Genomic DNA, 23,665 nt, shown 5'->3' with positions numbered 1-23,665 from the left:
GAAATTGACACGATTTAGCAGTTTTTTATCGTGTTTTTTGTGTTTATCGTGTTATATTTGATAAAGTATTCATTAAATAAACTAGTTTTTAGGATATGATATATTTTTCGTATCGTGTTGTGTTTGTCGTTTTTTAATTCGTTCGTTTTCATGTTAGTTAAAAAAACACGACATCATGTCGTGTTTTGTTCGTGTTACATAAAACATTGTCGTATCGTCTCGTATCAGACAGAAACACAAAACGATAGCACGATTTGTCACCCCTACATGGAGTCACTTATGACTAACATCATAGCTTAGTTTCTTCTTCTGGCCATTTAAATAGATCAGATATATATTATCAATAATATATAAATCAATTTATAATACAAAACTTTTAGTTTGATCTACAGAATCTATAATAAAACAATTGAAATCACACGTTCAAATATCCAAATTCATATGTACAAGTGTAAGCAAATAAAATACATACTAAAACAGATCAGTTATATATATATATATATTACTAGTAATAATATATAAATCATTTTATAATACAAATTTTTTAGCTTAATTTAGAGACTAGAAAAAAAAAAAAAAATCATGGTCACATAAAATTTTTAGTTTTTCTTTTGTTCCAAAATTCCGGGTTTTCGGTTCCATTTCCAGGTTTTCCGTAACAGTTTCCCGGAACCGGTTCCCGTATACCGGTCCGGTTCTTGATTGTTATAAATCGTCAATTTCGGTTTCCGGGTTTTCTGGGTCCGCGTAAACCGATCCAGGTTTTGACCCACTTTCATCCCTAGTATATTCGGTCTATAAAAAAATATAAAACAATAGACCTGTATAGACCTTTTATATACACTGCATTATATCCAAACAAACATCATTACCTATTTATCCATTTTACCCACACATAACGTAATGGGAAAAAAAAAAAAACTGGTAGGACAGCAAATTGGAGAAATAGTTAAAAGAAAGTTTGATTATTAAACAAATTAATATAACCTTGACGAAGCCAGTCTTCAGCTTTCTCATAGAAATTCATTTTATTAAAATCTTATCGTGAGAAATGCATGGTGGATGCTTACCACGCCACGTGTCAAGTACAGCATCTGATGCTTTAAAGATTCTTATGGGGGTCCCACATGGCCTCATCATTCTGATTCCAGCTTCTAAACGTTCACTCATTCCAGGGTAAAGACAACTCCCACCGGTTATGAGGACGGAATTGGTGATTCCGATCACCACTTCTTCCAAATCCAATCTTTGAGCTCTTGATTTGAGCCTTTGCATTGATACCCCAGCCATCTCGTCTAACCCTGCTTGTTCAATTCCAATTAGGTTTGGGTGGAAAAGAATCTCCGGGCACCGGAATCTTTCCACTCCGATCAGAATCTGGAAGTCTTCCTGTCATTCAAGGGTAAAACAGTCATTTTACATGTTTTTGAGTAATGTTACTTTTATTAAAAAGAAAAAGATTTGGCTTTTCATCTAATAAGGGTATGACAGTCAATTTGCATATGTTAGCTGGGCTTCAGGCTTTTATGCCAGCCATTAAGGGTAAAATGGTCAACTACATTTTGGTTAATGCTACTTATATGGGTAAAGATTTGGCAACTGTCACTTTACACTTTTTCGTTGATATCTTAATAAGAATTGCTATCATTTGAAGTATTTAACCTACTATGAATTAAATGTACTATCAATCATGTCTCCTCTTCAAACCTAGAAAAAGAAGAACATAGAGAATAGCTCTGGACCCAAATTTAAGGAAGTTAGTAATATGGACTTTGTCAACGTTAATAAACATCACAGAACTGCTATACAAACTGCTTTTGAAATCTGATTTCATACACATACTCTTTTTTCAATGTGTCAGTGCGTAATCTTTCCAAAAATTCCACATAAGTTCAACAGGCAAAGAAACACATTTGAATTTTCAAAGTCATAGCATATACAGTACAAGTACAACTGATGGTTCAATTAAGCTTTAAGAACAATATCAAACTTTTATCAGAAATTGTCAATTTTACCCAATTCTAAAACAAGATACGCCATTATCAATGACGATCGGATCCCTTTGTGAACCAATTTCAACAAAACTTCTCTGATCTTCAACCACCATCTTAGCATATCCACAGCTTTCTTTCTCACAGATTCAGAATTCTTAGAATTCAACATAATCCTTTGAATCATTCCCTCCAACACGTTATTAGGGAACCTCTCTTTCTCATTCATCCTGAAGAATACTTTCCTTGATCTACCACCTGCTACCCTAGCTGAATAAGTCGAACCCCATGTTGGTTTTGTAACAATTTCTCCATCACCAATATTATCAATTCCTTCAGCTTCTTTATTTGGTAACTTTACTTTCTGATTTATAACTCCAGCCAAGACTATATCAGTTCGAGCTATATCTCTGTAATAGTAACAGAGAAAAGCCTTGATAGACTGCATCACAACAGAATTTGGCTTCAAACCCCATTCTTTTGAAAGCTTCAGCAAAACAACTAAATCGTGTGGATTCAGATTTGGGAAATCAGCAATCAAGAAAGCAATATCATCTATAATGTCTCTCCGAACAACAAACTTGAAATTCTGAAACACCTTTTTAAAACTTTCGGTCTTCATGACACACTCAACCTTTCTGATCATCTTTGGACTCCAAAAACATTTTGAAGGTTTCCCAGCAAGACAAATCATCAATATTTTCATTAATCTTTGGACCCGTTATAGGATAGCTATATGCCCTAGGAGATACAGGAAAATCTATTTGCTTTTCCAAAGAATTGATAATTAAGCAGCTTTCTTTGGGAACAAGATGAAACACAATATTTTTAGAAAATCCCGGACTTCTTATCAGCTTTACCCTATTCTCAGCTTCCCCTTTTTCTTCTTCAGCAAATTTCTTGGTGTACTCCGCATCAAAATTCACTCGAGAACTACTTCTTTCCTAAGCTAGCACTTGCATCTTTTCTTTTCCTTTTGAAGAACTTGGTTCAGAACTTGATGAAGGCATCGTAGTAACAGCAGTTGAACCAATTAAAAAAGGTTTTGATAATGGGAAAGAAATACTCTTTGTGAATTGAGTAGAAACAGGAAATACAGCAGTGTTTGATATGGTAGATGGTAAGGTATATTCAGAAGATGGATGAGGAACAAATGCCGAAGGTTGAAATGAAGAAGTACCTTGGGATGATATAAGAATGATCTCTGGATTCTTGAGATTCAATTCCTGACTTTCTCCTTCTCTACCTTGTTTCGAAGGTCACAAAGATATCTTTGGATTAACAACATTCGTGTAAGAGCGAAGAAACTCAATATGGGCTAACGCTTTCGTCAACTCACTTTGTAAAGTAATTTCTCTCTGTTTTGCTTCCGTAAGAGATTCATTAAGACTTTTGAGAGAATTTTTATGTTCACTTTTGAGATCACTAAATGCCTTATTTAAAGACTTCTCATTCTCTTCTCTCATTTTCATGATTTCATCAAGAAGCTTTTTGCGCTCATTAAACATAACTTCTTGTACCTTCGTCATATAGGACTTGGTTTCAATATTTATGTGAGCTTTGAAAAGATCAAAACCAGTCGTTAATGAATCAATCTTTTTGTTTTGATCAGAAAGCATGACCGACCAATCAGCAAGCATTTTTTCTTGATTCAAATGCTGGGCAGGTTGAGTATTGGAATCAAGAGATTGTAATACAACATTAAGCTTACGATTTAACTTCTTAAAATCTCTTTTAGACATCAACTGATTATCATCTTCGTCATCCTCTTCATCAGAATCAGCTAAACCTTCACCAAGAGCAGCCATTTCAAAATCATTGGCAACATCATCAAAAGAAGGATCTTCCCCGGCCTTAAACACAAATCCATCAACCTCTTCTTCTTCTTCTTCAGAAATGGTTAGAGGTTCAGAGATAGACATTGGTTTGGAAATATGTGTTTCAAAAACAGGTTCTGAAATGGGAACTGTCTCAACCAATGTAGTTTCGACTGGAGTTGTAGAAGCGGATATCGGAATTGTCTCCACTAAAGAAGTTTTGACAATTGTCTGGGTTGTGGTTATAGGAATATCTTCTTCAAAATTTGAATCACTATGATGTTGTTGCTCATCCTCTTCTTCGTCAACAGATTCTTCTACAATCTTTGGTTTCTTCACTCGCTTTGACTTTCTTATAGCTTCAACTTTAACAAATGGAGTTTTTCTTTTCTGCACAGTCATTCTTGTACCTCTTGCAATCTGAACATCTTCTTCTTGAGGTTTTGGTCGAACAGGATAAGGAATGATAAGAGTAGCCCTGTATTGATCCAAAATCTTACTTGGAGTTTTAATCAAACTCAACATTTCTTCAGGAATCTGACCAACAAAAGAGAAATGAGAATGATCAACTTTGGTCGGAACACTAATTTGATGAATCACCATCTTCGGAATTTCAGACTCTTCAATTGAAATTTTGTGAAATTCATAAGCTTGAGAAACTATTAAACCCCAAAATCTATGTGCAGAAAGTTCAGTTGCCCTTTTTGAATGTTTGATGCTATCAACAAAGTCACCCCAAAGCACCGTAGCAAAATCAACATTCACACCTTTATACAACCCATACATAAGAGACAATACCTCTCTGCGTGCAGCATCCAATCCACAAGCACGACTTGTTAAGCCACGAAGAATGAATCCAAATAGCAGACTCCAAACAGCAGGAAGTTTGCTCTTTTTGAAATCAGACACCTTCTTCATATAAGGTTTATGACCCATAGAATTGAACATATCAATGAGCTCTTCACTTGTTGGAGTAACATACGGCCCTTGAGTTGGAAGACATAAAAGTTTTGCAAAATTTGTCTTAGAAATGGTTGTTCGCTTTCCACCATGAATTACAAAAGAAACTGTATCGTTCACTTTGTTGACAATTGCTGTAGTGAATGCTAGAGTAACGATTCTCATTGGAACCTCTTTAGCTGTTGACAAAGCTCTACTTAAAAAAGAACATTTCATACATTCCACCAAAATCTGAAGAGGTTCAGGATACTTGGATGGATTCAAAATGGCTTGACAATTGCTTGATTGAGAAGTAAGGGTCGGCATTGAAGACTCTTCTTCAAAATAAACATGATTAGAAGCTGCAGTCATTGTTTGGAAGTAGCAGATTAAATTTTGAACTAGGGTTATTGAATTGCTTGAGAGAGTTGGGGAAAAGTAAAAATGATCTAATATTTCCAAAAAGTCCACATAAGTTCAACAGGAAAAGAACAGCATTTGTCTTCCTCAGACAGACAAACTTGTAAATTAGGAGTTAGTATACCGATTATACTGTGGCGAGGCCTATGAACAATGTTGTGAAAGATTATCCGAGGCGCACTCTCTCTGCCCATCCACAACAATCACACGAACATAAGGCATATACAGTACAACTGATGGTTCAAAATAGCTTCAAGAACAATATTAAACTTTTATCAGAATATTTCAAATTTACCCAATTCTGAAATAAGATGTGCCATTGTCGAGATGATGATGATGGGGCAGCTTGCAGGTATGAAATTGTAATATGATTTTGATCAAAAAAACAACTTAGACCGACAATGCAGAGGGAGAAAGCGTGCCCTAACTTCTACACTGGAACTTTCAAGCGACCAAAGTCCAAACTGTCATCTTTCACAAAGAAGCTAACAGTGGACCGGGCGGTTTGGTGAGTTTTTTCAGCCACTGTGTGACCCGGTTTTTTTAGTAATTGGGCCAATAGATCCAAATATCGTATAAGGGATCATTATATTAAAATATTTATTATCTCAATTTTTATGTCAAGCGACCAAAGTCCAAATTGAACATCACCTGGTCATCTTTCACAAAGAAAATAACAGTGGACCGGGCGGTTTGGTGAGTTTTTTTAGCCACTGTGAGACCGGTTTTTTTTTAGTAATTGGGCCCAATAGATCCAAATATCAAAGAATAAGCCAATAAGGGATCATTATATTAAAATATTTATTATCTCAATTTTTATTTCAAGCGACCAAAGTCCAAACTGAACATCACCTGGTCATCTTTCACAAAGAAAATAACAGTGGACCGGGCACTTTGGTGAGTTTTTTTAGCCACTGTGAGACCGGTTTTTTTTAGTAATTGGGCCCAATAGATCCAAATATCAAAGAATAAGCCAATAAGGGATCATTATATTAAAATATTTATTACCTCAATTTTTAGTAGTATACAAAACCATAATGTTTTGTTTTAAAAATCGGTTCTAAGCAGCTAGGAGCGGGAATTTGGGACACCGTCTTTATGTTAGCATTTTAATTTTATGTTAGCATTTTAAGTACAAAACCGATAATCGTTTTTAAAAAAATACAAAAAAAAATAAAAAACATTCAAAATATTCGATAACCACTATCTGCAAAATAAATAAATTAATAAGATATAAAATCATGCAAATGAACTCAAAAGAATAATATATCTTCAATGGAATGGAATGGATATTAAAGAAGGAAGAAAAGTGAACATTTTTTAAATTTGTAAGCAAAATGATCATAATCAGAATATATATATATATATATATATATATATATATATATATATATATATATATATATATATATATATATATATATTTACTATCTTATAAAACAAATCTCACTATTTCTAAAAATAGATTGAATAAAATAATAATATTATTTTAAGACGTCCAAATCATTAAGCTAATTATACAACTAATCACTAATAAATTAATATTAAAATTTAAACAAACTCCTATAAATCTTCTATTCCAAGGTTTTGATCAAATCTTTTTTCATCCAAATAAATACTCAACACCCTATAATTTGGTCATTTCATGAATTTTCTTTATTTTTAATATGACATGTTTCCTAAAACAAACTAATGATTGAATTGAAAATAATCATTCTCCATCGAAAATAAATTAATTGTCGAAACAAACTATTTATCGTCCGCCGCTTTGCGCAGGTAAACGGCTAGTGTGTGTGTGTGTGTATATATATATATATATATATATATATATATATATATATATATATATATATATATATATATATATATATAAAGCCAAGGTAAATAAGGAAATATTCAATATATTTTTTTGGGTTTATTGGTATGATTTTATATCTTATTTTTTTTTTATCATTTTTTGGAGATATTGGTAATGGAATCTAGTTATTCCAAATGTTCTTATTTTCTTTTGTATTTTGAAAGAAACGATTATTGGTTTTGTACTTAAAATATTGAACCTATGATTTTTTTTTTAATTTAAGATGATATTTGTTGGTTTAGATTCAAAAAATTGTTTGTTGGTTTTTGTAAGAAGCCTTTATTGGTTTAGATTCAAAAGATTATTAATTATAATGGTGTTTGTAAAAACTTTTGATAGAGATTATAGCAAAAATTCAAAAAAAATCAAAATAATTAAATTTAAAAAATAAAAATAAATAGTACCTATAATGAATCTAAAAGGAAAAAAAAAAAGTTAATAGACCTGTGGAGAAAAGAATAGGAAATGAGTAGACATTTTTTTCCTTAACTTTCTATTAAATTGATAAATAATTTATTTTGGTAAATACGTTTAAAAGTATACATATTAGGTAAATAAGTTTTTGTGAAACGCTTATTTGATTAATAACTTGATTTCCCTTAGCCCATCAAAAAATAGTACATTGATGTGTTTAATTTAGTTTATAAACTTTAAATACTTTAAAACAATTCTCTGAAAACGACTCCCAAAAACTTGATGTGTGTGTGTATATATATATATATATATATATATATATATATATATATATATATATATATATATATATATATATATATATATATATTATCAGGTTTTAAATTTATAAATCTAATTTATTGTGGCTAAACTAATACACGTTACAGGCAGTCGACATGATCGTGTTACACAGTAACAATATAATTTTGGTAAGCTCAGGTGTCGAGCACAGTGATAATGAGAATTTAGTTTAGATATATTCAAATGTTAATTAAACTATACACAATAAAAGAAAAAGGAGGGTTTGATTCAATTCAACTAAACTAACAAAAATAAAGAATGGATTTAAAGACAAAAGAGATAAAAATGTTTTCACATAGATTTCGATTTTCTCTTTTAAGTATGGTGGATTCAAATTTAGTGAAATGAATATTTAGTTATTTTCCGATTTCTAAAGTATTAGTTATCTTGGTCAGAAAAATAAATTATACAATTAAGACAAATATCTAAACAATTATAATTAAATTCATATTATCAGATATTTGATCCAGGAATTAACTTCAATAGTTATTAAAGTTAATAATAAGCATAAGTTAGTAACTAAAGCGCTTCGCTTACACATTAAAGTTTATGATTTTATCATCTAAACATAGGTAACGTCAAACACTATTCATAATAATTTAATGGTCATAAAACGACTATGAAACAAGATAATCAAACTCGATTGATAGTCTAAAGTTCTACTAACTTTAGCAATAAGTAATAAAAACCAAAACTTCAACATGTAGGGATTTTTTATAAAACAATCATAATATATTAAACAAAAACAATATTTGTACAATTAAATCAAACCAAATCCTTAGGCTACATCTAATATAGTGAAAACATTATGTTATTACACTATAATCGATAAACTAAAACAAAAAAAACATAAGAAACGATCTATTAAATATGATTGTTGTAAAACCCGCAGATTTTGGCTAGACATTTAAGATATATTAGATAATCTTAGATAAAGATGTAGTAGTCATAATGACAATCTCGTGGATATAAGGAGCGCTTAAATTCAACTTCGTATTAAGAAATTATGCTTCTTCGAAGTTTCGTGATCAAATCGACACTACTATGCGTGCCATAAAAAGTGAATTGGATATAGGTTGCTTATTAGCCTACGTAATCTAAATGAAAGTCGCAGTAATCGTAAAAATGAGACCATGCATATAGATAACGCCCAAATCTGACTTCATATGAGGAAGTTATGATTTTTTGAAGTTTCAGCGCAGCTACGTCAACACATAAACCGAAATTAAAATGAGTTGATTGTTAGGAAAAACAATCTAAACAAGAGTTTAATATCTCGTAAATATAATTCCATCGATATAATGACAGTCAAGAATGGAGTTCACATAAAAGAGTTATGATTTTTATACATTATGATTTTTATACAAGTTTTAGCAGTCTAAGCCTTTTAAAATAAAAAATTAAAAATAAAGTGAGAATTAGCCTACAGAGTCAAAATGAAAGTTGTAGTAATAGTCGATAGATACACGTGGATATAAAAAACATCAAAAACGGAGCTCGAACAAGCAATATACGATTTTTAGAAGTTTTTCGAAGACAACATCATGTATGATAGGTAAGCGTGGTGCACGCTTCTAGAAGGGGCGGCATGGACAAGGCAGAATGTAACACGTGGCATGTCTAGGCTAGATTTATTGAGGTGTTTAAAGTGGGATTTTCAAACAGTATACTCTGTATACCAAACGGACCCTACCTCCGATATGATCTTACATGGTTGCTCCTTATCAGCTACAGATCAATATTAATTGGGATTATTGTGGAATCTAGATTATCTTCATTATAGTCATAATAATTATGAAACAAATACTAAGGTTTAGTGATATATATATATATATATACACACACACACACACACCTCTGTCTTTTAAAAGGAAAAGCTAAGGTATTAGGCGAAGCGCTGCCCAAATCACAAGTCATCCACTTTAACAAGTGAGTACATGGTTATTTTCATATTACACATAGATCTGAAGTATTTAGATAATTAAATTTTATATGTGCTTACTATTTGTCATTAATATATTTTGTGATGATTTAATATTAGATGATTTTTATATAACAGTATATGTATTTTCATATGGATACTATATTAGGTAGCGATGGATGATGAGAGATGAAAAATAATGAGGAAAGGCCATGACTTTACTACCGATGTGTGATGTATTCATCTAATAGAGTATAGATGACAACCACGAACTATTCAAGACAGTCTAGTGGGAAGGTTCGCAACATGTAGGTGATGAGCTACATGTTCATGCGATGTACTCTATTCCTTACTGACATGTATCGCGGAGGAATCCCCGAAGCATTACTGTCTACTAGACGTTTGTGATGATCCTTAGGATGAATAATATATATATATATATATATATATATATATATATATATATATATATATATATATATATAAAGAAAATAGGGATGGATAATCGAGTTAATTGTTTGATGTGAAATATATATATATATATAATTAAACAAACTAATTATATTATTGTGGGTTGAAAACCCTAAGTACTCATCAGACTTTCCAACCTGACCCAATCAGTTTCTTTGTATCACTGGTAGCGGTATAAAGATACATGGATAGTGATGTTAGGATCTGATGAGAGATTCAAGTAAATATATGCCATTAGTATAAAAAGATGTTGTATGGCATGTAATGACTATGTTTATTCTTATGTTTCTTGTATCATTTATGACATCCCAAGCTTTTAATAATTAATGAAAAATGTTTCTTTGGAAATTCTTTTATCTCATATATTTATTATGGGACAAATTTCGTATTTGTAAAGAATACTCTGTTAAAATAAGCATAAAGAAAAGGTCTTTTCGGGTCGAAAAATGGGGATGTCACAGTTGGTATCAAAGCATTAGTTTAAGTGAACTAACAATTTTGAGGATTTCTAGACTTAATTGTGAGATGTGTGTCTATTATATTTTAAATAGTATACCTGAATTGACACAAATACTAGCTTACTTTAGGATAAGATGCCTAATTTGTTGTTATGTGTTAAATGATTTATATTATAGCATGCCTTAGTTTGCCTACCTATATTGCTATTACTTGACTAGACCTAAGGTTTATTGTCAACCTTGATTTGGAAACTTTATGTGTTCAAGATTCAAAATGTATAATTAATGTATTAGAATTGACATATAACTTTTCGGAGTGATAAGGTGGATTATGCTTCTAAACATAACTAAGACCTTCCCTATCATAATATAATCGTGTCACGATACACTAAGTGCCTGATTTAGTATACATGAGTTGAAGCCATGATTCGGGCAATGCTAGCTGAGCAGATGGAGGAGACTATACGACTGATCCAAGGGAATAGGAGAGAAGTCATTGCACTGATTGTTGAACCGGTATTGAATGAAGGTCAGTCCAAAGAGGGAAGCTATATTAGGACTATATATCAAACTGAACGACCAATGGTTAGGAGGAACCACAACATCTATGAAGAAAGTTGAAGTGGTCATGGCAACAATTCCGAAGATATAAAGAACGCTGAAATCCGACTTATAACGAAAAAGTTATGACCCGTCGAAGTTTTGCGACCAAAACCGACACGATGCGATGTATCATAATAAGTGAGTTTGCGATAAAATACTTTTTAGCCATAGTGATCAAAATGAAAGTCACAGTATACGTCAAACCGATAGCATGCATATAGAGAACGTCTAAATCTAACTTCATTAGAAGAAGTTATGATTTTTCTAATACGTATCAATCAGATCCAATTGATGGTGCGGAATCCCAATCATTTGGATGATGCAAGATCAAAATAGAGGAGAAGGAGAAGAAGAATAAGATGAATCTTGAATGATTTGATTAGAATGAAGTTCCTTACACAAGATTCACTTTCTCTCTCTAAAACACACCTTGAGTTTACACACTTAAGCTCCTCTAGCCGTGTACCACTATATCCGCACGTCCTCTCTTACACTCCTCACCACTGACACTATATTTATATTAACATGGTCCGTGAACAGGTTCATGGCCATGAACCTATTCACGGCCCTAAACACTCACCTGGGTCATAAACACAACCGCAAATACATAGTACATAACTGAAACCCCAATTTCCTAGAAAAGTAAAGTATAAACCATATTTTTGACCCAACAGATTTAGCATAGCAGTATGCAGCCCGAAAATCAAATTTTAGATCAATCGATTTTTAGCCGACACAACCTAAACGGGAATTGAAGATCTCGTTAATAGGGGCTCAACGATATAGAGACATTCAAAATCGAACGACGGATGACAAAGTTATGAATTTTTAACGAACTTTAACTATCTAAGTCTTTTAAAATATAACTTTAAAAATAAAGTCAAAATTAGCCGACGGAGTCTAAAAATAGTTTTAGATCACGTCGCTACCTACGTGTGGATATAAAGAACATCAAAAATGGAGCTTGTATGCGGAAGTTAATAGTTAATTTATGGGTTAAGTTCCGAAGCTGACACGTGGCGAGATCTCAGCCCCACCTTCTTCCCCACGGATTCACATACGATGTTGACACATGTCCATGTATGCACAACGTAACACACAGTACGCCAACGTACCAATCCTCCATGCCCCGCGTTCGACCCTCCGCCAGCCTATAAATAGAACCCATTTCTTCCTCATTTCTTCACACCATTCTTATCCCACTCTCTCCCAATACCCCTAAACCCTATCTTCCATTCCCTAGCAATTCCTAAATGTTAGAGGCGAGTCCCAAAGGGCCAAAAGGCCCCGAGAAGAAGAGCTTTCGGCTCAGCAGTTCTGCCCACGCAAAGCCCGGTTCCTCGTTAAACCCCCTTGTAAGTGAGTTATGCTTACCCTAATTTAAGTATAACTTATGGTTAATTTCATTATCGTTATTATGAACCTATAAATAAGATTTATCAGTGATTAAAAGCCATTATATTGATTGATCTACTTACGGGGATGATGTCTAGGCTGTGATTTAGTGAGGTGTTTAAAGTGGACTTTCCAAACATTATACTACGTATACCAAACAGACCCTACCTCTGATATGATCCTACTTGGTTGTTCCTTACTTGATAGATCATGTAAGTAGACTTTGAGTTAATGATAAATCTAGACTAATAATTAGTTTCAATAAGTATTAGACTAAAATCTAGTAATGATAATACTAGGTTTCGTCGGAGTAAAAGAAAATTGTTGGAAGCGAAGCGCTGCTCGAATTTCGAGTCATCACTTTAACAAGTGAGTGCATAGTTAATTTCATCTTACACATAGATATGAAGTATTTAATTTAATTACGTGTTATGTGTGCATATTATCTATGTTCTTTATATCTATGTTGGATGAACAAAATATACATGTTTTATTTGATTTAAATTGTATATGTATTTTATACCTATAATTATGATGGGTAAAGAGGGGTAGATGATATAGATGATGAAATAAATGATGAGAGGTCTCGATGTTTAAGCTAATATATTCATCTAGCAGAGTATAGATGACGACCACGGACTATTCTAGATGGTCTAGTGGAATGCTAGCAGACTCACAACATGTAGGTGTTTTTGAACTACATGTTCATTAGGTGTACTCCATCCCCCTCATGGTTGCCTGATTGACATACATTGCTGAGGAATCCCCTAAGTAGTTTTGTCCATCCTAATAATAATACTTAGGTTAGGTCCCTTAAATTATATGATTTAGGGATAGAAATCGAGGATAACGGGAACGGGTAATCGGGTTGAATGATTTGATGAAATTAATGAACTTATTTATTGTGGGTTAAAAACCCTATGTGCTCACCAGGCTTCCAAGTCCGACCCACTCAATTTCTTGTATTACAGGTAGTGACAATAAAGTATAAGAGTGATGATATGATGAGAGATCAATGGATTATAGGCCATTAGAATGATAGATGTCGTAAGGCCCGTACTATTTTTTTTATGCTTATGTATTGTATTGACAATGACATCCCAATGTTTTTAATAAAATTAAAACACATTTCTTCAGAAATGCTTTGATAATACTTTTATCATATTTTGGAAACAAATTCCGCAATATTATTCTTTAAAAGAATACTCTGATTTTAAATAAAGCATAAACAAAGCAGTCTTTTCTGACCGTGAAATTGGGGATGTCACAGTTGGTATCAAAGCATTAGTTTAAGCGAACTAGGAGTTTGTAGGATTTCCATACTTAAACTTAGAATGCTAAGAGATGATTGTGAGATGAGTGTCTGTTATATTTAAAAAATATATAGACACGAGCACTAGCTTATTTTAGGAACAATGCCTAAATTGCTTTTATGTGCTAAATGATTTATGTTATGCATTATGTGTATTTACTTGATCAGATCTATGGTCTGTTGCCGACCGGGTCTGGAAACTATATGTGTTCAGATTTCTAAACGTTCGACTATGATATTAGAACTGGCATGTAACGTATGTGAGTAACAAGGAGGATTTAAACGTCTATCGAAAATAAAGATCTAAATTCGCCTACTTTGGTGTATAGATCAACATGGCAAGAACCCGAAACAGATCTGGAAATTCTAATGGAAATGATAATGGAAATCAGTAGCCTTAGCCACAAGTGATTGAGCGTGCACCGGAAGTAGCAGTTGCACCCGAGCCAATCACGATGGCAGGGGTACAAGCAATGATCCAAATGATGTTGGATTGTCAGATGGAAGAAACAAGGCATCTATTTCAACATAATAGGGATGAACCTTCTATGCCTGTTGAGCAGCCTGAACTGAATATTGAGCAGTCAGAGGAGGGAAATTACAGTCGTACTGTAAGTCGAATTGAACCCTGAGTGGCTAGAAAAATTAACCAGGATGAAGAGATTGAAAGGAACGGATGTAGTTTGCTTTGTGCATCGTCCCTGACGAGCTAACAAAAATCGATAAGTATGCGAAGGGACTACCCTGGAAGTACACTATGCCAGTACGCCAAGCACCTACTCTTGAGGCGACCATACAGGCTGCTAAGTCTGTCGAAGAGATGATCAAGGGTAGAGCCGCCAACAAGGTTGAAGTTGGCGAGAAGGAGAAATTTGAAGGGTCTTCAAGGTCCAACAAGAAAAGCAAATTCTCGAAGTCTGGTTCTAAGAAGTTTTGAGGAGGAGGAGAAGCAAAATGGTGTGAGAAGTGCAAAAAGAAGCACTTTGGGAAATGTGGCGAGGAGGTGACTTGTTTCAAGTGTGGAAAAATTAGGCATTACGCCAATGAGTATACATCCAGCAAGAGGGTGTGTTATGAATGTAACGAAGAACGGCACATTTCTAAGGACTGCCTGAAGAAGAATGATGCTGCAAGGCCTAATGTTTCACCGAGGCCAAAGGCAAGAGCATTCCAGATGACCCTGGAAGCAACAAAGGATGCAGCATATGTCGCTTCAGGTACCTTTCTTGTAAATGGATTGCCCATCAATATATTGTTTGATTCTGGAGCTAATTACTCCTTTATATCGCATAAATTTGGTGGAAAACTAGCATTGCCTGTAGATAAACTTGATAGTGCTCTAGTTGTAGAATTTGTCAGTGGAAAATTCATACCTATTAGAGATTGCATTAAAAACGTCATCATTAAATTAAACAAAAATGAATTCCACGAGGAGCTATTACCCATTGAGTTGAATGGTTTTGACATCGTACTAGGAATGGATTGGCTTAGTGCACACGATACCAGAATACTATACATGAAGAAGACGGTGAGAGTAAACCCACCCGGAAAAGAGTCATTTATGGATTTGATGAACATGGTTTGTAAACCATTCCTCGATAAATCAGTAATAGTGTTCATAGACGACATTCTGATTTACTCAAAGAGCCACCAGGAGCATGGCAAGCACCTACGAGAAATATTAGAAATTTTGAAGAATGAGAAGTTGTATGCAAAGTTCTCCAAATGTGATTTTTTTTATTTGAGAAGTCCAATTCTTGGGTCATGTGGTTAACCATGAATGAATAATGGTTGACCCAACAAAGATTCAAGTTGTGATGAAATGGGAACGAACAAAAAGTCCCATTGAGATTCAAAGCTTTTTGGGATTAGCTGGATATTACCGAAGGTTTATCCAAGGCTTTTCTTCGATAGTTGCTCCATTGACAGCTTTGAGCCATAAGGGAGCTACATATACATGGAGTGAGAAACATGAAGAAACATTCGAGAAACTAAAGAAGAAGTTGTGTGAAGCACCGAGTCTTTCTTTACGTGAAGGAGTCGAAGATTACGAGAAACAAAGTGCAAACTCTTCATTAATCATAAAAGTCTCCAGTATCTCTTGGATCAAAAGGAATTGAATATTAGACAACGGCGCTGGCTAGAGTTACTCAAGGATTACAACTGCAAGATACTTTACCACCCCGGTAAAGAAAATTTCGTAGATGATGCTCTAAGTCGAAAAGTATACCTAGAAAGAAAAAGGCCAAGAGCGTTAAGAATAGAAGTTGTCTCAACAAATGTGGAAAGCATTAAAAAAGCTTAGGAAGAAGCTTTGGAGAAAAATGACCGAAAAGAAGAATGTTTAGGCAAAATGTTGGTATTCAGTATAATTACTCAAAGATTGAAGGTATTCCAAGATAGGATTCCCGACAGCACTAAGATGTATAGGGATCTGAAACCTTACTACTGGTAGCCGAAGATGAAGCTTGATGTTGCAAAGTATGTGGCAGAGTGTGTAACATGTGCGAGATTTAAAGCACAACATCAGAAACAGTATGGGAGTTTAGAACCTTTACTTGTACCCATGGGTAAATGGGAAGACATCACCATTGATTTTGTGACTAAACTACCCAAGACGAAGAATGGTCATAACATGATTTGGATAGTCGTGGATCGTTTCACAAGGAGTGCACACTTCATAGCAGCCAATGAGAGGTGGTCTATGGATAAGCTTGCAGATGCTTACGTGAAGGAGATAGTAAGACTTCACGGTGTCCCATTAACGATTGTATCAGATCGTGATAGTCTTTTCACATCAAGATTTTGGAAAAGTATACAAGAGGAAATGGGTACAAAGTTGTGTTTAAGTATAACCTACCATCCGTAGACTGATGGTCATAGCGAAAGAACAATTCAAACACTGGAAGATATCTTAAGAGCATGTACCCTAGAATTTCAAGGTAACTGGGATGAGCATTTACCCATGGTAGAGTTTTCCTACAACAATAATTACCATTCAAGCATTAAGATGACACCTTATTAAGCATTGTACGGATAGAAGTGTCATACACCGTCTTGTTGGCTTGAGGTCGGAGAAAAGCAGTTTATGGGCCCCGAAATAGTCCATCAAACTGCTGAAAAGCTAAAATTGATTAAAGAAAGGATGTTAGCAGCTCAGGATCACCAAAAGAGCTATGTCGACAAAAAGCGACGAACAATGACATTCAAAGTTGGAGATTCGGTATTGCTCAAAGTCTCACCGTGGAAGGGACTTATATGATTTGGAAAGAGAGGAAAGCTGAGTCCAAGATTTATTGGGCCATTCAAGGTTCTTCAGAGGATTGGGATCTTACAAGCTGGAATTGCCAGAAGAACTAGATGGTATTTATAATACTTTCCATGTGTGTTATTTGAGGAAGTTCACAAGAGAATTTCCCAATATAATTCCACTTTCGGAGTTAAGGATGGATGAAATAAAAGGTTAATCGAAGAGCCTGAAGTAATTGTTGACCGTAAGACAAAGAAGTTCCGACGTAAGATGGTCGAATTAGTGCTTGTCCGATGGAAACATACAAATGGGCCAAACCTCACCTGGGAAACAGAGAGTGACATGATGAGTCGCTATTCACATCTGTTTGTTGATGCATGATTCCAGGACGGAATCATCCTAAGGAGGAAAGAGTTGTAACGCCTGCATTTCTGGCAGAGCATTAATATTATGACGTAATAGTTAGGTTCGACAATTGTAACCTATTATGAAGTAATGAAGAAGAATTTTTTTTGAGTAATTTGTGATTTATGTGCTACATATGTGCTTATAACGATGTAATAAAATAATAATAAAAATACGCGTCAAAAATAAAATAAGAGATAGACCAAATATCTATGAAAAAGTTGAAGTGGTCGTGACAAAGATTCCGGAGATATAAAAAATGCTAAAATCTGATTTATAACGAAGAAGTTATGACTCGTCGAAGTTTTGCGACCAAAACCGACACGACACGGTGTATCATAAAAAGTGAGTTTGCGATAAAATACTTTTTAGTCTTAGCGATGTAAACGAAATTCATAGTATACGTCAAACCAAGAGCGTGCATCTAGAGAACGTCCAAATCTAACTTTGTTAGAAGAAGTTGTGATTTTTCTAAGATTTGACATAGCAATATGCTACCCGGAAATTGAATTTTAGATTGATCGATTTTTAGCTGACACAACCTATACGAGAATTGAAGATCTCGTTAATCGGGGCTAAACGATATAAAGACAGTCGAAATTGTACGTCGGATGGTAAAGTTATGAATTTTTAATGGACTTTAACTGTCTAAGCCTGTTAAAGTATACCTTTTAAAATAAAGTCAAAATTAGCCAACATAGTCTAAACGAAAGTTGTAAATCACGTCACTGCCTACAAGTGGATATAAAGTGTGTCAAAAACTGAGCTTTTATGCAAAAGTTACACAATTTAGAAGATAATCAATTTATGGGTTAAGTTCCGAAGCTGACATGTGGCGAGATCTCATCCCCACCTTCTTCCCCAGGGCTTCGCATACGATGCTAACACGTGTCTGTGTACTCCCAACATAACACATAGTATGCCCAGCGTACTGCAATACGCCCAACATACCAATCATATACCCCCCATATTCGACCCTCTGCCAACCTATAAATAGAACCCATTTCTTCCTCATTTCTTCACACCATTCTTATCCCACTCTCTCCCAATACCCACAAACCCTCTCTTCTATTACCTAGCACTTCCTAAGTGTTAGAGGTGTGTCCCGGAGCGCCAGAAGGCCCCGAGAAGAAGAGCTTTCGGCTTAGCAGTTCTGCCTACGTAGAGCCCGGTTCCTTGCTAAACCCCCTTGTAAGTGAGTTATGCTTACCCTACTTTAAGTATAACTTATGTTTAAGTTCATTATCATTATTATGAACTTATAAACAAGATTTATTAGTGATTCAAAGCCGTTATACTGACTGGTCTACTTACATGGATGATGTCTAGGTTGTGATTTAGTGAAGTGTTTAATGTGGGCTTTCCAAACACTATACTATATATACCAAACGGACCCTACCTCTGATATGATCCTACCTGGTTGTTCCTTACTTGATAGATCATGAAAGTATATTTTGAGTTAATGATAAATCAAACTAATAATTAGTCGCAATAAATATTAGTCTAAAATCTAGTAGTGATAATACTAGGTTTCCACGGAGGAAAAGAAAATTGTTGGAAGCGAAGCACTGCCCGAATTTTGAGTCATCATTTTAACAAGTGAATGCATAGTTACTTTCATCTTACACATAGATATGAAGTATTTAATATAAATTATGTGTTATGTGTTGGTTCATGTAAATGCTCCACAAATAATGAGTGTTTGTTAGGTTGTATTTTCCCTTTGCTGTATTTATGGTGTAAATACTCTCCCTCCTATATAAAGGGAGAGTTGGTCATTTATTCCAAAAAGCTAGCTCACTTTTTTCTTAGATAGAGATTACTTTACTTCTCATAATGTAATCTAGAGAGAGAAAAATTGGTGGGTTCTCCCATCCAGGGAGAGTTTCTCTCCCACCATGTTCTTCACGAATATCAATATTATTCTCTCTTTGTTCTTAGTCTTTTTTATGAACTCATAATATGTTCTTCCTGTTCATACTTCCAAAAACACGATTAATCTCGAGATATCTTACTTCCACATTCACCGTTCACTATAAAAATGGGTCTCTACAATTGGTATCAGAGCCGTACCTTGAAGATCTCACAATTAGTTTAAGGGAACGACTCCCGTTCGGTGATTATCTTGTGATTTTTCCTTGTTTCTGCAAGAAAAAATTTTCGGGTTTCAAACCGGAATTTTTTTTATGAAGTTCTTTCTTAGCTCTATTTTTCTGGGGTGATTCTATCTTAGTAAAAATAAAATGTTGCTGTTGCTACTCGTTCTATTTTCTGCTGGAAAAAGATGTTCTTAAAGTTCTTACTATTTTTGTTGTTGAAGAAGTGTAAAAATGGGAGAAGAAATTAATTTTGTATTCTCCAAATTGTTGAAGAATTTTCTCCAGGAGTTCTTTTATTCTTGGATGAGACGACACAAATTTAATGAGCTTATTTTCTTTGAAGTGGTGCTCTTTTTTTACCCAGTAGCTTGAAAATCTTCTTGAGGTATGAAGCTTTTATTCCTCTTTATTCTTGCTGTGAATCTTAATTTGAAGAAATATGGACGTAATATGTTTTTGTATAAAGCACCTTGTTCTTGTTACTTTTTTGAGTAAAGAGCAATTCACTCATATTTGCCTTCCCAAGCAAAAACCATGTGACATAGTCCAATCCCATCACCTTTTGTCCCCAAAAAAACCACCTGCACACTCTTTTTTTGCCTTCCCAATACCCACTTTTGACTTAGAATGCTTTATAAAAAGATTCTCTCATTAAAATATGAATAAATGGCCTTTGCGGTACAATTTTTCATGAAAAAAATAGCATTTTTCGTCATCTGTTCAGCCCCTCTCAGCCCCCCGGACCGCAGCCAAAAACTGCCTACCGGAGTCCACTTAGAAGCCTACCCGCAACCCCTTCTTAGCCTTGATCCGAGGTCCTCTCAGGTCTCATCCGCAGCCTCGGTCAGCAGCCCAAGAGACTGCAACCTTCCCTCTTATACTGAACCGCAACTTCGGATCTCTGATAGCTTGGACCGCAGCCTCGGACCGAGGTACTCGCACCACAGTCTTCTATATTGGTTCGGACCGCAGGCGCTCCACTGCAGTCTCGCACCGTAGCAGCTTGCCTCCTCGCCTACCGCAGTCACGCCTTCTTCGCATACTGCAGCCTAGCCTCCATCCGCAACCAACTCGTTCGCACCCAAGACCCTCACCGCACCCACTCCATCCGAAGCCATCTCCCCTGACACGCCACCCTTTCTCATCAGCAACTTCCCTAGAACCGCAACCCTCCTGCCTTCGGATTTCCTCCCTCCCCTCCTCCTTCTTCGCCCAGACCTCCCCCTCCTCTCTTCTTTCTTCAGCCCCTCCTTCCTCCTCCTCCCCCTCCTTCCCTCCTTCTTTTGCCTTCCCCTCCCTTCCTTTTCCCCTTCCTTTTTTTTTTCTAAAAACCCTCTTTTTTAGGACTTTATTTTTTTAATTCATATTTTTTTTCCTTTTTCTGCATTATTTTTTAATTAATTATTATTTTTTTCTTTTCTTTTTTTTTTCAACCAATTTTTTTTACTTAGCCACTTATTTTTTTTAACACCATTTTTTTATTTAGCCATTTTTTATTATAACCAATTTTTTTTATTAAAACCAATTTTTTTAACACTAATTTTTGCCACAACCGAACCTTGGATTGTCACATTGGTTTACTCCATGCCGGTGTTTATTATTGGAAGAATACTCTTACCGCAGTCGGACTTCATATTATCTTTTTTGTGATGCTTACACCGCAACGACGATTGATCAACAAAGTTGTTTCGCATTCTTCACATTATGGAATTTTTATGACTTGGTTGCTTATTTTAAGCAAGTGGAATTTATTTTCTTTGAAGCCACTTCAAGTGTTTCGGCACCGCAGTTTGGATATTTGGATATATTTTTGGCACAATAGATTATTCTCAACACAGCTTCAGCAACTATGTCACCCTCCTTCTCATGACCGCAAGAGTATTTATTTTACTCTTTCTCGTTTCTTATCGAGACCCTTCATACATCTAGGGAGAGCTTCTCTTAGCTCTTGGTATCCGACACTCTCCATCCGATGATTTGTTGATTTTTGATATCCGGTCATTGGTTATCAAAAATAGGGAGAGAATATCATTCGGATTTGGTTATTATTGTTTGAGTTTGGATTTTTGAAGACTTCTGAAGACGATTATTTATTTAGTTATGCGATGTGACACTTATTTTTGGTCTTCACGAATCGAATTTTTTGCATTACTCGATGTTTTTCGATTCAGATTATTTATTATTCGGACTCTACCACAGGATGATTTTGTGTTCGCATCTGGTTCAGATCTTATGGTTTCACGAGTTTGGATTTGTGATATGTTGAAGACGAAGATTATTTTGGCAATGTGATGTGGCACTTATTTTTTGGTCCTTGGATCAAAATTTTGGCATTGTTGGACCATGTTTTTGGACTCATATTATCTTTATCCGGACTACATTTTATGGATGCTTCACATTTTTAGCAAGTTATTCTTTGAAGAATTTCGGTGTATTATGATTTGAGAACTCGGGATGTTTTTCAGACTTTTTGAAGCCGAAGTGTTTCTTTTATTGGATATTCTACTTGATCATGGTGACCTCCTTCTTTGGGTGATTATGATTGGTTTGAAGTTTTGGATCTTATTTTTTCTGCTTCATTGGTTGTGCTTTGAAGCCGAAGACCTTCATTTCAGAGATTCATGGCCAGTTTCAGACTTCACAGACACTTCTGAGTTTCAAAGACATTCCAGCACTTGATTTCATTTTATTACCACACTTGCTAGTCGGATTACTGTATTATCGCCTTGTATCACTTATTGTATCTCTCATCATTTGTAAGCATTTAGGGAGAGAATGTTGGTGCGTGTAAATGCTCCACAAATAATGAGTGTTTATTAGGTTGTATTTTCCCTTTATTGTATTTATGGCCATTTATTCCAAAAAGCTAGCTCACTTTTTTCTTAGATAGAGATTACTTTACTTCTCACAATGTAATCTAGAGAGAGAAAAAGTGGTGGGTTCTCCCATCCAAGGAGAGTTTCTCTCCCACCATGTTCTTCATGAATATCAATATTATTCTCTCTTTGTTCTTAGTCTTTTTTATGAACTCATAATATGTTCTTCATGTTCATATTTCCAAAAGCACGATTAATCTCAAGATATCTTACTTCTGCATTCACCGTTCGTTATAAAAATGGGTCTCTACACTATGTGTGCATATTATATGTATTCTTCATATCTATGTTGGATGAGCAAAATATACATGTTTTATTTGATTTAAACAGTATATGTATTTTATACCTATAATTATGATGTGTAAAGAGGGGTAGATGATATAGATGATGAAATAAATGATGAGAGGCCTCAATGTTTAAGTTGATTTAGCCATCTAGCTGAGTATATATGACGACCACAGACTTTTCTAGACGGTCTAGTGGAACGCTAGCAGGCTCGCAACCTGTAGGTGTTTTTGAACTATGTGTTCACCAAGTGTACTCCATCCCCCTCATGGTTGCCTTATTGACATATATTTATGAGGAATCCCCTAAGCAGTATTATCCATCCTGATGATAATACTTAGGCTATGTCCCTTAAATTAGATGCTTTAGGGATAGAAAGTAAGGATAATGGTAACGGCTAATTGGAATAGTTAACAACCAAGCGAACATGACCATTCTATACACTTTTTATGTAAGTAGGCCAATCATAATATTTAACTAGAACTAATGACTAATTTGGTACTTATAGATTCCTAATAACAACTATTAACTTAAATATAAGTTACCCTAAAATCCTAGTAAGCGTAGCTTAACTTGCAAAGTTTCTTGCGAGAACGGGGAAATTGATCGGGCAGAACTTCGACCCGAAAGCTTGTATTTTCCATGCCTGCTAGCAAGTCAAGGCATCAGTAAACACTCTTAAAATCTAAGGAAATTAAGACCAAAGAGTTTAGAAGAAATCTAGAGGAAAGGATTGCGAAGGTGCGAGGAAATGAGTGTTCCATGGCTGCTATTTATAGAAACACAAGGGGCGGTCGCGCCAATCCATT

General features: G+C 34.8%; 1 protein-coding gene across 4 annotated transcripts; it reads right to left on the bottom strand.

Moving 5' to 3' along the window:
- Nucleotides 1-806: 806 nt before the first annotated feature.
- LOC111885171 (uncharacterized) lies at nt 807-5,651 on the bottom strand. Of its 4 annotated transcripts, XR_006186553.2 has the most exons (4): nt 5,463-5,651; nt 5,292-5,353; nt 2,016-5,109; nt 807-1,389 (listed from the first exon to the last, which is right to left on the bottom strand). XR_006186553.2 is itself a non-coding variant. In XM_042897905.2 (2 exons), the coding sequence occupies exons 1-2, from the start codon at nt 5,359-5,361 to the stop codon at nt 3,251-3,253; spliced, it is 1,929 nt and encodes a 642-aa protein (XP_042753839.1). In that variant the 5' UTR covers nt 5,362-5,651; the 3' UTR covers nt 1,890-3,250. The 4 variants fall into 4 exon arrangements, 1 of the variants encoding a protein (XP_042753839.1); XR_006186551.2 differs by having other exon boundaries at nt 5,292-5,651; XR_006186552.2 differs by having other exon boundaries at nt 2,016-5,353.
- Between the last annotated feature and the right edge of the window lie 18,014 nt (nt 5,652-23,665).

This window comes from Lactuca sativa, chromosome 9, assembly GCF_002870075.4.
Source record: "Lactuca sativa cultivar Salinas chromosome 9, Lsat_Salinas_v11, whole genome shotgun sequence".
Taxonomy (NCBI): domain Eukaryota; kingdom Viridiplantae; phylum Streptophyta; class Magnoliopsida; order Asterales; family Asteraceae; genus Lactuca; species Lactuca sativa.
Note: the sequence above shows the minus strand (reverse complement) of the source record. Positions and strands in the feature narration are given on the sequence as shown.